Source organism: Pinus tabuliformis, chromosome 7 (assembly GCF_031772625.1).
Source record: "Pinus tabuliformis cultivar Carrire ecotype Pingquan chromosome 7, CPIR1, whole genome shotgun sequence".
NCBI lineage: Eukaryota > Viridiplantae > Streptophyta > Pinopsida > Pinales > Pinaceae > Pinus > Pinus tabuliformis.
In genome coordinates this window covers 576261905-576277130 of record NC_142293.1, presented here as the reverse complement: position 1 = coordinate 576277130, position 15226 = coordinate 576261905, and the positions used below count along the sequence as shown (strand labels likewise).

The 15226-nt window shown below is 39.8% G+C and overlaps 1 protein-coding gene across 1 annotated transcript; it reads right to left on the bottom strand.

Moving 5' to 3' along the window:
* Nucleotides 1-1240: 1240 nt before the first annotated feature.
* LOC149248732 (uncharacterized) lies at nt 1241-4414 on the bottom strand. The gene is made up of 2 exons (XM_089450882.1): nt 3108-4414; nt 1241-2585 (listed from the first exon to the last, which is right to left on the bottom strand). The coding sequence occupies exons 1-2, from the start codon at nt 4412-4414 to the stop codon at nt 1241-1243; spliced, it is 2652 nt and encodes an 883-aa protein (XP_089307008.1).
* Between the last annotated feature and the right edge of the window lie 10812 nt (nt 4415-15226).

Genomic DNA, 15226 nt, shown 5'->3' with positions numbered 1-15226 from the left:
ATTATTGCATGTAGATAAAGATTGTGATTCTTGGTAAAGAAAATATATATTTTTTTTCCACTGGAAAAATCAGTAACTTTCATTAATGTTTGAAAATTACATATAGCAGATGCCGAGGCATTACTTGCATGTTCATACAAAAATCAACTTTTCATAGTGTTGTTCTGTAGGTATCGACCAAACTGTTCTGTTTACATTCATCTGTCTGTGCATAATATCCAAAAGAGGATTCTGTTTATATACATATTATCCATGTTCTTTGTATTTCTATTATCAAATATAAACAAAATCGCCATTGCCTATCAGCTGATGGGACTGTTGTCCCTTTGTTCTCTTTGTTCTATGAATGACCTGTGATAAAACTGATACTCCTCTGCACCATTCTGCTCCACTATTATCCACTCGCCTCGGGGAAGAGTCGTGGCCTCTTTGGATAATTTGTCAGCCTCGCTGTTATGCTCTCTGTAAATATGCAAACATGAGCAATGGTTAAATGCTGCTTTGAGGATGAGTGTATCATGTAACAAGTTATTGAGTGTGTGTGTATGACATTGTGTGATATTGTTGATCCAGTTAATAACCACCAAAGAGTCCCCAAATATATTGATGCTGGTATGCTGATGTGATAATGCAAAATGTAGAAGACCGTGGACAGCAGAGAGTTCCGCGAAATTATTTGATCCATTGCCAAAGCCCATTTTGGCAAGGTATCGATGGTGGTCATTTAGGTGCAGTACAAAACCCCCACCACACCCATCCAGATTTGCTGCTCCGTCGAAAAAAGCCCACGGGATGGTTCTATCAAAGGTGGGCATTGGTTGAATGGTTCTCAGTCGCGGGGGAGGAGGGTCTGGGAGCTCATGATATGCTGCAATAATGGAGGCTTCTACCCTGCTCCATGATATTAATCGATCCTCAAATATAGCCCGATTCCGGGCAAGCCAAATATACCAAGTAGCCACGGGTGGCAGGTTTTGTAATTTGGTTCCCGAATGGCAGAGCGACCAAGAATCCCACGCGCTCCTTATATCATTCCCTTTCCAATTTGCAGCAATACCCAGTAGGTTACATATGTTGATCCACAGGTTGATTATGACAGGGCATAGAAGGAAAATATGTTCCTGTGTCTCTGATGCATTTTTGCAGAAGATACACCATGATGGGCCACATATTGCTCTGCGGACGAGATGTTCTCCCGTGGGTACATTGAATTTAGTGCACACCAGAAGAAGAGTTTGGATCAGGGAGAAGCCTTGAGCTTCCAAATAGATTGCCACCATGACTGTATCGATTCAGGCAATCTGTGAGATATGAGCACAATGTATCCCAATTTTGGTGCATATATACCGTGGTCAGCATTGCACCAAATAAGTTCATCCGGACCTTGTTTTATTCGAATATGGGATTCAGATAAAGCCTCAGTATAACGATCCCATTCCTGATGCCATTGGATAGGGAGGTTCAATTGCTGTGCGGACTTCCAGGCTTGTGAAAAAATATCAGTACGCTGTTGATCTGCAATTTGAGCAAAATGTCGAATATCCTGGGTCTGTAAATGCAATAAAAGGTCTGGATTAAGAATATGCCTACCCCCACAGTTAATCCAGGGGTCCAAACCGACTCTGCCCGTCCGCCCATCATTTATGCGCCAAGCAAGGTTGTTCCGAATGAGAGGGAGAGATAGAATTAAGGCCTTCCAGACCGAGGAGCATCCCAATGTTGACCAGGTAGGAAAACGGGCCCAGTCCAAAATATTGTGAGGCCAAATGTATTTATAATAAACTACTTGTGTCCAGAGATTTTGTCTAGTAAGCAGCGTCCACCCCATCTTGGCAGCCAGTGCTTTTGCAAATTCAGGCAGTTCCTTGAGCCCCCATCCTCCCCACTTTTTAGGCAGAGAGATCTTCTTCCATCCGATCCAAGCAAATAATCTTTTGTCCTGACTCCCATTCCAGAGATATCGATTACAAATTTGCTGAAGTCTCCCCAGGATGTTCCTTGGGATCCAGGCTAGGGCCATCCAGAATACCGGGGTGGCTTCTAATACAGACTTTATAAGCACCAGTCTACCAGCCCTGGAGAGATATCTGAAGCTCCATCCTGAGAGTCTTTTTTCCAATTTGGCAACCAACCAGACCCAGTCAGCTATCCTTTGGCAAGTAGGTTTCAAATTAAACCCCAAATATTTGAGACCTCTATCCAGGGGGTGGACCGCGAATGGGAAGCATTGTAAGCCAATCTGTGTCTCTTGTACTGATGTGCGGGCACAGGTGATGGTTGATTTCATCTGGTTTGGCATCATACCAGTGGCAGATGAGAAAAGAAGGAGGATCCTTGAGAAAGTTCGAGAGTCTCGAACACTGCCATTAAGAAGAATAAGGACATCATCCACAAAGAGTAGATGAGTGAGATAACAAAGGTCAGAAATGCGGAGTCCCCCAATATCACCAGACCTCTTTGCTGCTTCCATGAGGCGACTGAGACCTTCCATGACCAACAGGAAAAGGAGAGGAGATATAGGACACCCCTGCCTCAGACCCCGCTCCGAGTGAAAAAAATCTGTGGCCGAGCCATTGATAAGAATGCTGAAAGATGGTGAAGTAATGCAGGCCATGATCCAAGTAATGAAAGCATGAGGGAAACCCAGATGAATGAGGATCATTTTGAGGTAGAGCCAGCTGACACGGTCAAATGCTTTAGACAGATCAATTTTAAGGAGGATGGCTTTTAAGTTCTTCGACCATATGGAATGGAGGGCTTCTTGAGCGAGTCCAATGGCCTCATGGATCTGTCTGGAATCGAGAAATGCAAATTGCTGAGGGGCAATGGACCGGGAGAGGATAGGTCTAAGACGATTTGCAATGGTCTTAGATATGATTTTATAGAGGCAGTTACATAAAGATATGGGTCTGTAGTCATCAAAGGATGCCGGGGAGTCAGATTTGGGGATGAGTGCTATAAATGTGGAGTTGATGGCATGATATATTGATCCAGAGGTCCGGCTTTCTTCAACCACCTGAAGTAGGTCCTGTCCCAAAACATCAAAGAAGGTAATGTAGAATTCAATGGTCCATCCATCCGGGCCTGGGCTTTTGTCTTTTTTGAACCATTTCAGAACTCCTTCCAGTTCTTCCGCAGTGACCGGATCAGTTAAGGATTCCACATCATCTTCCTCCACGAATCTCGGGAAGTGGTTGGCCACATTAATAATATCAAGTAAATTTTCTTCTCGTGGGCTCCTGTAGAGGTTCCTGAAATGGGTGATGCCCAGGTGAGCGAGCTTGTTGAAGTTGTCTGCGATATCTCCATCCGGTGTAGGGAGCTTCCAAATAGTATTAGATACCTTCCTGCATTTTGCAAAGTTATGGAAAAACTTTGTGTTGTCATCCCCAGCTTGTATCCATAAAGCTCGGCTCCTTAATCTAATGGATTCCTCTCTCTCTTTGAGAATCTTGGCTTTTTGATTCTCCAGGTCAATAAGCTTACATTTCTCAGCAGCTGACATGAACCCCTGCCCTCTGTCATCGGTGAGTGAACATAAATCCGCTTCTATTTGGGTGAGCTGTGCAGATTCCCGATCCCTTTTCTCCCTTGCCCACTTTATAGTCAGATGTTTGATCTCTGAGAGGTTCCTGCAGAAACCTTTGGCAAGAGGAACCGAGTTATTGATAGGATGAGAGACCCAGTAGTCCTTTATCAGCTGGATATAGTCCTGATCCTTCAGCCAAGAGGAGTCGAATTTAAAGGGTGCCTTGGGCTTCTTGAAAGGACCCTGAATCTCCAGGTATATAGGATTGTGATCCGATATCCCCCCCAAGCCCACCCATTGTCGGTAGAGATGTAGGCGCTGAAGGAGAGGGCCCTTTAACAGAAATCTGTCAAGTCTGCGAGCTAGTGCAGCATCCCCCACCCGTCGGTTCCGCCAGGTAGGAAGGAGACGCTGCAGAGGAATATCCGAGAAATCTGATTGCTCCAGCAGGTTGGTCATGAAGTCAGTGATAGAGTCAATTTGTGCCTCTGTGCCCCAAGACTCCCTGAATCCCAAGGAGAAATTGAGGTCTCCTCCAATAATAACATGGTCTTCATTCAGCAGGGGGAGCTGAAGAGTATTCCTCCAGAATGTTTCTCTCTGGGAGCAAGGAGCATATATATTGACCAGTCTGAGGTCCATGCCGAGGTCAGCCGAGAAGAAGTCCAAACCAATGAACCCTGCTCCTCCCCAGGAAGAAATAGGTTTAATGGAGCGAGGGTTTAGTCCAATGGCTAGTCCCCCAGATCGTCCCACAGCATCATTTGCATAAAAACTCCATCCTGGAACCATGGCTTGCATGACACGAACAATTTGTTCTGCAGAGCAGAGGGTTTCTTGTAGCATGATAATGTCGATAGGCTCAGTATCGATGAGCCTCTTCATGGCTAGTTTTTTGGAGGAACTAGCCAGTCCTCTGCAGTTAAATGATAGACACTTCATGGGGGAACACCTCTCGGGGTGTGTCCTGCTCTAAGAACCCCGTCAATGGTCGCTTGCCGGCCAGAGACTACCTCTGCCCCAGCTTGTTTGATGGCTTTAGAAAGGTGGGATTTTCTCCCTCTGGTGTTCAAAGATGCCCCCTCAGGAATGACAATGCCCAGACCCGAGTGACCTACAGCCGACTCTTTTGGAGTATTCCGAGACCGGAGGAAATAAGGGTGAGGAGGGGAAGATGGGCATGAAGGGGAGATAGGCACAGGAGATGTAGAAATTATAGATTCAGTGCAGGTAAGCGGAGATGATAAAGTGCATGGAATCATAGAGATGTGTGCAGATGGACCAGATGTATGATTATCATCAATAGACGAATGCAAAGAAGGGATAAATGAAACAGAATTCATACCCGCTTCTGCCGCCGAACGAGCCCTAGTTTTTGGTGGCGAGGATCTCCGGAGCCCCACATCGTCCACAGGAGCAGAGACAGAGGGGGCCGTTCCAGCAGAAGGAGGACGCGAGATGATGGGGGAAGCCGTCCTGGTAGATGCCGGAGAGCCTTTCACTGAATCGGTAGCTTTCTTATTGAGAGGACAGTCCTTCGCGAGGTGTCCCACCTTATGGCATCGCCTGCAACGGAAGGGAACTCCTTCATAATCCAGCAACTGAACACGAATACACCTGCCCCATTGAAGCGTAATCTGTTCCTCAAGCCCCTCGCGAGTGTCCAGATGAACCAAGACCCGAGCAAGTGTTTGATTCCTGGATTCCACATAGGTGCGATCATAGTCCAAATATGTCCCCAGGGCATTGCCAACCCTAATGAAAACTTCCTCGTCCCAGAATGGAATTGGTAACCCTGGGAGTCTCACCCAGATTGGACCGGCACCGAGCTGCTCGCGCTCTGGATCGAAGAGGGGATTCCAGCGTTTGAGAAGGACCGGGGCCATTTCGATATGCCAATATCGACCCAAGACTAGATTTGTTTGACAGACTTTGGAGAATTTTAATGAGAACCATCCTCTGGGGAGGACATGTACCTCTGGAAGATCGAATAGTACACCTCCCCAGATCTCCTTGACCCATAGATCAAGCCTCTGCTTCGAGTAAGATCTGCCTCTGACGTGCCCAACCAACACGGTGTTCGCGATGTCCATATAGTCTCCAAGAGGCTTTGCTTCGTCGAATTTAATCGATATATCCCTTGTCTTCGATCTGACACACTTTACCTTCTTTATTCCTGTGTGGGGGGCCGACGGATGATCCACCAGAGGGTTAGTGATACCTTCCCGGGGACTAGGGTTTGTGGGGGGAGAGGAAACCACAGGTGTCTCAAACCATCCGGATGGTCGAATGCCTGAGACAGATGGATGAGCCACCGGAGTTTGTCTCTGATGAATGTGTTGCACCACGGGAATGGACGCCAAAGGGTCGAATGCGGGCGATGGGGGAGTATGGGAGGCCAGAAATTGCAGAGACCCTGGTGAGAGCGGAGGAACTTCAAACGGCGGAGAAATAGGGGGATAATCTGCTGCAGAGGATGGAACGGGAGCCGAAATAGGTTGGTGCGCCGGGACAGAAGAGGATGCGGAATGGGAGGGTTGAGAGTGAGAGGTAAAATGAGGAATCCCAAAGATAATATTTTCCGGCGAGGGATCCGCCGAATAATCCACCGCTTCATGCTCCTAGTCATCCATAACTGTTTAAACTGTCGGAGACCGAAAGGGACAGGCGAGGATTCCAACGGAGAAATAGCAGCTATTGTAGCAGGACCGTGACCGCTGCAGGTGACCGTCGCGTAGCTGTCGAACCTATGCCCTACGAACCGCCGTTGTAATCTGAAAACCCCTTCGAACCGCAGGAAATCTCAAGAAACCCTAACCTTGTCCTTTGCGCGAGCCCATGATCGCCTCCTTCCCTAACTCCCCTTCTCCACTTTCATTCAACTTCGGTAAAGAAAATATATTACTACATTGTGATTATATATATTTTTCTTGGTAAATAAAATATATTATTGCATGCACATGAAGATTGTTATTCTATATTTTTCTTAGTAAAGAAAATATATATTATTACATATAGATAAAGATTGTTATTATATATATTTGTAGCATTAAAAGATAAGTAACCTTTCTTGTCTTTATATAACATTGCATCTGTCTTTTATGTAAGAAAAGATAGGTTGCATGATGGTGTTAATTTATTTGCAAGATTTGCAAAAGTTACATGTTTTGGTGAGTAAAAAGGTAAATGATTTGTGTGTTGCATATTGGATAGTTTGATTTAATTGCATGGTTTAATGCATAAAAGGTTACCATTATTATTATCTTCATTCTTATGCCCAAAAGAAAGGTTGATTATGATACTTTCTTGAAAACAAATGCATGAGAAATTTGTTATGATACTTTCTTGGGAACAAATGCATAATAACTTTGTACATAAATGATAGAGAAACTATGTTGGGTTCTTGAAAATAACTATGTGAAAAGAACACATATGCACATATGCAGAAGCATAGAAACAATAGTTGATTACCATAGTTGATTACATGTATGAAGATATAACTATTGTGTTAGATATTTAAAGAGAAACATGGATTTGTAGAACTATTGTGTTAGATCTTTTAAAGAGAATATGGATTTGTGTGCAGAAAAGAGTAAGTATTATGGAAAGTAAAACAAGTAGTTACTTGGAATAAATGTACTAGCTTTCCTTTGTAAAATACACATATCCACATGCAAGAAATAATGACTAACACATTAGTTCTGGTTTAGAACAATGCATGTCTTTGTGCATACAATAGATTTTGTAATTAGCTCTATCTTGGAAAATATTTTTTTCGAAAAGGGACTTACATTTGCATGCATGATAATAATGTCTATCATGTTAGCTTCCCCTTAAAAGAGAACATCTACTGTACGGGAAAGATTACTTAGTTACATGCACAAAGAAGAAGCTAAGGGGTTAGCTCTCTTCAAATAAGTTTTTATCTAATTACTTGCATGAAAAACAAAGATAAGTTTCTAGTATCCTTTAAGTGAAATGGATGGTTACAGTGGTTTCCTTTGGATATGAATGTGTGCTGGTGCGAGAATGATCATAGTAATGGGGTAATTATTTTGACATGCTTGATAATTATTTGTTTATACATGCATAATGTTGTAAGAAGAAGCATGTTGTGATATTATAATTACATCTCATGTATGCACATGAATAGATGTTAAAAGATCGCTTTCAAATAATTATTGATTGATTAATACTTATCTAATCATGTTACCAAAGATTGTTGACGACATCAATGACAGGAAAGGATGGTGATTTGTGCAAAAGACAATTATGTTTAACATTGTGACATATAAGAACTAATGGTCCATGCTGATGAGTATGAGTTGCAGGATGGTCCACTGATGGGACGATCATGCCACAAGCATATAAAGAGTGGTCATTTGTGGGTAAATGGTTTCATGATCATTGTAATAGATTTTAGCTAGGTATGTTGTATTTTAATTGATATTTCATTGTAATATTTTATAACAATGGATAAGGGATGGACTCTCTTATAAGCCATTGAGTGAGGGGTGAACACCCTCATGAGCGTTTAATAATAAATTAAACGTTTGTTGGTTTTCACCCTACGGGGTTTCCAGGGTATATCGGTGTTCAATGATGTGATTGATTATTGTGTCAGTTTGATGATGTTGATTCCTTATTTGATGTGATAATCATAATGTCAAGTATGTGATTAATTAATTTGGTTAAGGGAATCATGAAATGGATGCAAGGTTCATAAGACAATTTATGTGAATGTGTGTTGGTGCGAGAATGATCACAGTGATGGGGTAATTATTTTGACATGCTTGATAATTATTTGTTTATACATGCATAATGTTGTAAGAAGAAGCATGTTCTGATATTATAGTTACATCTCATGTATGCACATGAATAGATGTCAAAAGATCGCTTTCAAATAATTATTGATTGATTTATACTTATCTAATCATGTTACCAAAGATTGTTGACGACATCAATGACAGGAAAGGATGACGATTTGTGCAAAAGAAAATTATGTTTAACATTGTGACAGATAAGAACTAATGGTCCATGCTGATGAGTATGAGCTGCAACAGTCCACTAATGGGACGATCATGCCACAAGCATATAAAGAGTGGTCATTTGTGGGTAAATGGTTTCATGATCATTGTAATAGATTTTAGCTAGGTATGTTGTATTTTAATTGATATTTCATTGTAATATTTTATAACAATGGATAAGGGATGGACTCCCTTATAAGCCATTAAGTGAGGGGTGAACACCCTCACGAGCATTTAATAATAAAATTAAACGTTTGTTGGTTTTCACCCTACGGGGTTTTCAGGGTATATCGATGTTCAATGATGTGATTGATTATTGTGTCAGTTTGATGATGTTGATTTCTTATCTGATGTGATAATCATAATGTCAAGTATGTGATTAATTAATTTGGTTAAGGGAATCATGAAATGGATGCAAGGTTCATAAGAAAATTTATGTTAATATACTACAACAGTGGTTGTTAAGGGTTATGCAACTTACTATCTTCTATTGAAAGTTACTTTATGTACTAATGAACATTCTATCTAATGGTTAATGAGGAATGTGGAATAGTGATTTGGATAATTACTTGTGGGTAATTTGTGTAAAAAAATTCTAACTCCCTGCATTTTCATGTGAGGTTACCGGGGTATGTTACAAGTACCATGAGCCAATATAATGTCTTATAAATAATAGATGCCCAAGTAGCCATAACTCATTTAATTTTATAACATTATAAATCTCAACCCTCTATTTTGACTATTACAAAAAATGTTCCATAAATATTTGGTAGAGGTTAAATCTCTACCATCCATTTATTAATTGTTTATAATTAAATTAAATTGTAAAAGCCCTATTTCGAAATAGATATGGTAGAGATCTTGTAATGTAATGTTTAACATTTTGACCAAGTCTGATTACATAAAAAATAAAATAAAGTAAACTAAAAAGAGTAGTGTAATGTAATGTAAGCCTTTTAACTCAAAATAAAAAATAAAAATAAAAATAAACAGAATAAAATAAAAATAGCCCTATAAAAATAAAATAATTGTAAAAAGATCCAACCAGCCAAGATCCATCTTAACTCCGGATCTACCAAAATAAGATTTAATATTCAATTGTGTTAAAATTAACAAAATCCATGATTGAGAGTGTGTCTATTTGCACAATTAAATTTTAAAAATATTAAAAATAAAAATAAAATATATAAAATAAGGAGAGAATTAAAAGAAAATAAAGAGATTAAGAGGGGGTTAGAGTAGAATTAATAAAGTTAAGAAATGAATTAATTAAACCAATAATGGGTGTGAAAATTATCCACGAAATTTTATTGATATTAATTCTAAGTAAATTTTATTAGACAATATATTTTAATTTTTATTAATATTTTTTTAGTTCAAGTAAAAAGATTAATGTAATGTATCTAAATTGTGGAAGCCCTTATTCAAAACAAACACATTTGTTCTGTTAAAATTAACTGTTAATTATCCTTGATTTTAGGTTTTTGTGATTCATCTTGTTTTTGAACCAACCAACTGTGACATTTGTTCAATTAAAATTACCTATCAATTGTCCTTGATTTTAGGTTTTTGTGATTCATCTTGTTTTTGAACCAACCAACTGTGGTTCATCCTTGGGATAAATATGAAAAATTGGATTGATCTGCGGGTTTAAATAGATAAAATGCATTATGTGCTAGTTAAATTTTATTAGATAATATATTTTATTTTTTATTAATATTTTTTCTAATTAATTTTTTTTTTTTTTTTAACAAGATCGTTTAGATGATATATTACCAAAACAGGGTGTAGAGCAAGCTCCTATTACATTCAACTATATTGCGATAGTAGACTAAGCAACAGGACGAGAGTGCAGTCCCTTCTCCTGTGCTTAATTTCCAAACTTCATAGATTCTTTTAACTATTCTAGGATACTACTGGATGTATTGTCCTACTAAGAAAACAAATTTACATAACATAAATTCTCATTGGGTTTATGGCTTGTTGACGGAGTTTTCTTGGGCTGCTTCAGTCATGATGTTGTTGTTGACTGAGTTTTCTCCTTCACTGTTCATAGTGTTTCTCTTGTAGTATTCTACTGCTTCCTTCAGACGCTTGCATTTGGTATTCAGATCCTTTATCTCATGTTGTTGCGTTGCCATATTTTTCTTCTGAAAGCTATACTCCATTCTCATTTCACTTCTTAGATCTTTGAGAGACTGCTGCAGCCAATGTATCATGACCTTGTTTCCTTTGCATGCTGGGCATGAGTCGTTCCTCGCTGCCTTCTCAATGGGGTTAAACTCCATCTGACTGTTGTTTCCCCTTGCTTTGCTGTAGCTGCCTGCGCTCCCTTGATCCTTCGTTGCTCTGATTTGATGGCCTCTGTTTTGCACTTTTTGTGTAGCTGTAGATATTGCCGCTGAGGTAGATAATATGATGGAGGGCCTGCGATTTTGGAGAGAGGGAGGTAATATGCAGCGGATAGTGAAACTCTGCAATGAGAGCTGGATGAGGGAAGACAATGGCTGTTCAAAGAGGAGCAAGGAGCGGATGAGCCACGTAATTATGGGCAGAGGCTTGTCAAACCAAAACAGAAGGTTGGGAGATACAAGGGCTGCTAGTTGAAGTGCGATTGCAGGTGAACGAGGTACAGAGGGCAGAGTTAAGAAGGTTAGAGGGAGGGAATGTAGCTGAGCGCGCCTTATAGACCGCGTGGAAGCCTGCGTGAGGGAGGGGATATGAATTGCGCAGAGAGCAGCTGCTCTTGCTAACCAAAAAGTGACTGAGCTTCGAGAGTGCTGGGTTGGAAGCGCTATGGAGAGTCGTGGGCTAGTCATTGGCCTCAGGCAAATAATAACTTCACAGCAGATCGCAATTCACTCTCCTATCCACTGTCTTTTAGAACTGTGATGCTTATGCGTTACAGGCTTGCCTCCAAACTTATAGTTGAAACGATCCCCCCATGCGTTGAACTTGAGAGCTGTCACTTGCGTGCTTTTTCCTTCTCTGGCTCGATTTTCTTCTGAGCTATGCTTTTCTTGCTCATGAACCTTATGACTTAGATTGCATTTTCTGACAATGATCATTTGCATATCCTTTTTTCCTTTCTTTTTCCTCTACCCATCCATGATTTTCTGAGATTTCTTTGGGTTGTGTGTTTTTTTATTTTTTCCATGATTTATCTTGCTTTGTCCCTTTTTCCCCTAGTACTTTAATCTTTTCAAATTCATTTTGATCTTATGGCATAGAGTGATGGTATTCTTCATTGTTCTCTCGGACTCTTCCTTCATTCATCTCCACTGCTTTATTTGCTTGAAGATCCGCCTGCTGATTATGAAGCCTCAATATATGTTTGAAAGTTACACTACCAGAGTCTTCTAAATTCCTTCTTATTCTTTTGATAATTCTTCTCATAAACTCATTGCTTGGACTTTTGGTTCGGATCATTGCCTCAATTATGATGGCTGAATCTCCCAGGATTACTGGATTTTGGATTCCTTTTTTTTTAATTATTTTTTTCCCCATGAGCAAGCTATAAGCTTCGGCCTTATTATTTGAAATTTGTCCCAATCCCCATTCATATGTGACAATTTTTTTCCCGCTTGGATAAAAAATTATCTCACCTGCTCCTGCCTTCCCAAGATTATTCTTGGAGGCTCCATCAAATTGCAAACAATATCTATTTTGTAGTCTTTTCCAACTTTCAGTTTCTTCTTCAGTCATTCTCAGTTTCCAGTTTTTCCCTGAGCTTTCTTTTCTCTGTCCCTTTTTACCATTGTTGTCTATTATGGCTTTGCTGAGGCATTCTCTTTCTTCTTGCTGAAGGATACTATAATCTGTTGGAGAAGTTCCTTTTTCATTGAATATTTCTGAAGTTAGTCCCCATGTTTTTGATAATATTTTTCCAATTCTAGGATTTTGGTTTTTAAAGATGCACTTGTTCCGAGTTAGCCAAATTTTCCAGCATAGGACTATTGGAATGCATTTCCAGATTCTTATAATTGTGAATTTCTTCTTTGTTGCATATGGGTAGGCTTTCTCTAGAATTTTGAGAAATTCTGGCAATGGCTTACCATAGTCTATATTTACTTCCAGCGGGCTCAAGAGCTGCTCCCATCATTCTCTTGAGAATTTATAGTCCTGAAATAAGTGTTGAATGGTTTCTTTTTCCTGCTGGCATAATGGGCATCTTGATGGTCCTTGGAATCCTATTTTTTAAAGGTTTTTTCTAGTCAGAATCTTTCCTTTTAATAGCATCCAAATGAAATTTTTTATCTTAGGCAAACTTTCGAATTTCCATGCTATTTTCCATGGTTCCCAGTCTTGCTGATTGGTTTGATCTTGGAGAATTTTATATCCAGTTTTGACTGTATATTGCCCATTACTTGGGTCCCAAAGGTAATTGTCTTCCTCATCACTATGAATTGGTGCTGCCCCCTTTATATGTTGCTTGATTTTGTTCCATTGTCCTTCCATGTTTGCTAAGATTGCTGGCCTTTTCCATTCCTTCCATTCCTTCTGATTCCACAGGGAGATTGAATGTAAGTTGTTAAAGCCTTTCCCTCTCATCCACTCTTGAATTCCATCCAATTCCGGGTGATCTTGTAATGGGTCTTTTCCCATGATTCTGTCTTCCCATATTGAGATTTTTTGTCCATTCCCTGGAGTTTTGGAAATGTGGCTGCTCATTATTGGAATGACTCTTTTGACTAGCTTCCATACTTGGGTGCTTTGTCTTATTGGGATGTTTCCATTCAGCAGTTTCTCCTTGGAACCATTCAGATATTTATTTATGAGGGCTTTTTTCCACCAGCTCTCGTTACCTGTTATGAGTCTCCAAACAATTTTCATTCCCAGGGCTGCATTCATGAGCCCAGGCAACCGAATGGACAGGCCTCCTTGTTCATATGGTAGCACTACTTGTTCCCACCTCACCAAACTGAACTTTTTGTTTTCCTGCTTCCCACCCTGCTAGAGAAAACTTCTTAGAATTAATTCCATCTGCTTATGGGCACTTGTTGGTGCCATGATTAGAGCATATTGATATATTGGTAATGCAGCAAGGAGAGCCTTAATTAATATCACCCTTCCAACCATATTTAACCACATCATTCCCCAATTCTTTATCCTGTCTTGCATTTTCCCAATTTGTTTTGTCCATATTTTTGCCTTCATGCTCTCTTTTGATATTGGTAATCCCAGATAGAGGAAGTGATTCCAATTTTCCTGTGCTGGGATTTCCATGATTTGGGAAATTCTTTGCATAGTTCTCGGTGGAATGTTCCACCCATAGATCCTGCATTTTGTATTATTCAAAAGTCCACCTGACACCTGTAGAAATGCATCCATTATTTTTTTGAATCTTCTTGCTATTATTGTTGATGCTCCTCCCATCAACAATGTATCATCTGCAAACAAGGAATGATTTGTGGTTTTTATTACTTTTTCTATTCTCAGTCCTGTGATAGTTCTTTCTTTCCTCTGAGTTTCCAATGCTCTACTAAGAGTTTCTGCCATTATTATATAGAGCAATGGTGATAGAGGGCAGCCTTGCCTGAGGCCTCTTGTGCTTTGAAAAAAATCATTGGGTCTTCCATTGATGAGGGGGGCGATCCAGGGAGTGGATATGCATTCTTGTATCACTTCTATTATTTCTTTTGAGAAGCCCAGTTTCTGAAGTACAACCATTAAATATGGGTGGCTGGCTCTATCAAAAGCGTTTTCCATATCTAGTTTGATTATCATACCTTTTTCTTTCTTTAAGATATTGGAGTGGAAAGCTTCCTGAACTATTATGACATTGTCAATGATTTGTCTGTTTGGGACAAACCCTCCTTGGTTTTCTAAGATAATTAAGTGCAACACTTTCTTTATTCTATTTGCCACTATTTTTGTTATTATATTGTAGGAGGAATTGCACAAAGAAATGGGCCGGAACCTATTGAAGGTGGAGGGGTTTGCTTCCTTTGGAACCAAAGCAAGATAGGAAGATCTTGTGTTGCTTCCCATTTTTTTTTTTGAAAACATTCTTTGCCATTCTTAAGAAATCCTTTCTGATTGTATGCCAATGATTTTTGTAGAAGGCTATTGTGAATCTGTCTGACCTGGGCGCTTTATCCAGATGTAGTCTCCAAATGGCCTCTTCAATTTCTTCTTCTGTGAGATCCTTTCACATGTCTTTGTTTTGTTCTTTTTTGATTTTCTTTCTTTGTATGCTGCAAAATTTCTTCATATTCAGTCGTTTCCTCTGTTGTTGACAGTAAGTTTTTGAAGTGCTTGTGGGCTGCTTTTTTTATTTCTTCCGCTCCTTTGATTTCTTGATTTTCCACTTGTATTTTTTCTATCTGGTTTCTAGCTCTTCTGATTTTCATACTGTTGTGAAAAAAAGACGTATTCTTGTCCCCTGCCTTGAGCCAGAGGCTTCTAGATTTCAGTCTGGCCTCTTCCTCCTCTTTCCTATTTTCCCTGTATATCTCCCAGAATATTTCTTTCTCTTTTAGGTAGTCTTGCTTGCTTTCTTCTTTACATTCTTTTTCAGCCTGCATGCTGTCCATTTTCTGTTGTAGCTCTTTTTTTTCATTTAACCTTGCCCATTCCTTTAGCTTGGTTCTTACATTTTTTAATTTTGTCTCCCATATGTACTGTGGTGAGCCTGATATTCTTGGTGCCCATGCTGCTTTAACTAATT

What these genes read in the sequence shown, in the direction of transcription:
- LOC149248732 (XM_089450882.1), bottom strand. Translation starts at nt 4,414, where the DNA reads ATGAAGAGGCTCATCGATACTGAGCCTATCGACATTATCATGCTACAA. An exon ending in CTGGAAGGAGTTCTGAAATG is followed by an intron (nt 2,586 to 3,107) that starts GTTCAAAAAAGA and finishes ACCATCTTTCAG; the next exon opens with CATTCTTATCAATGGCTCGG.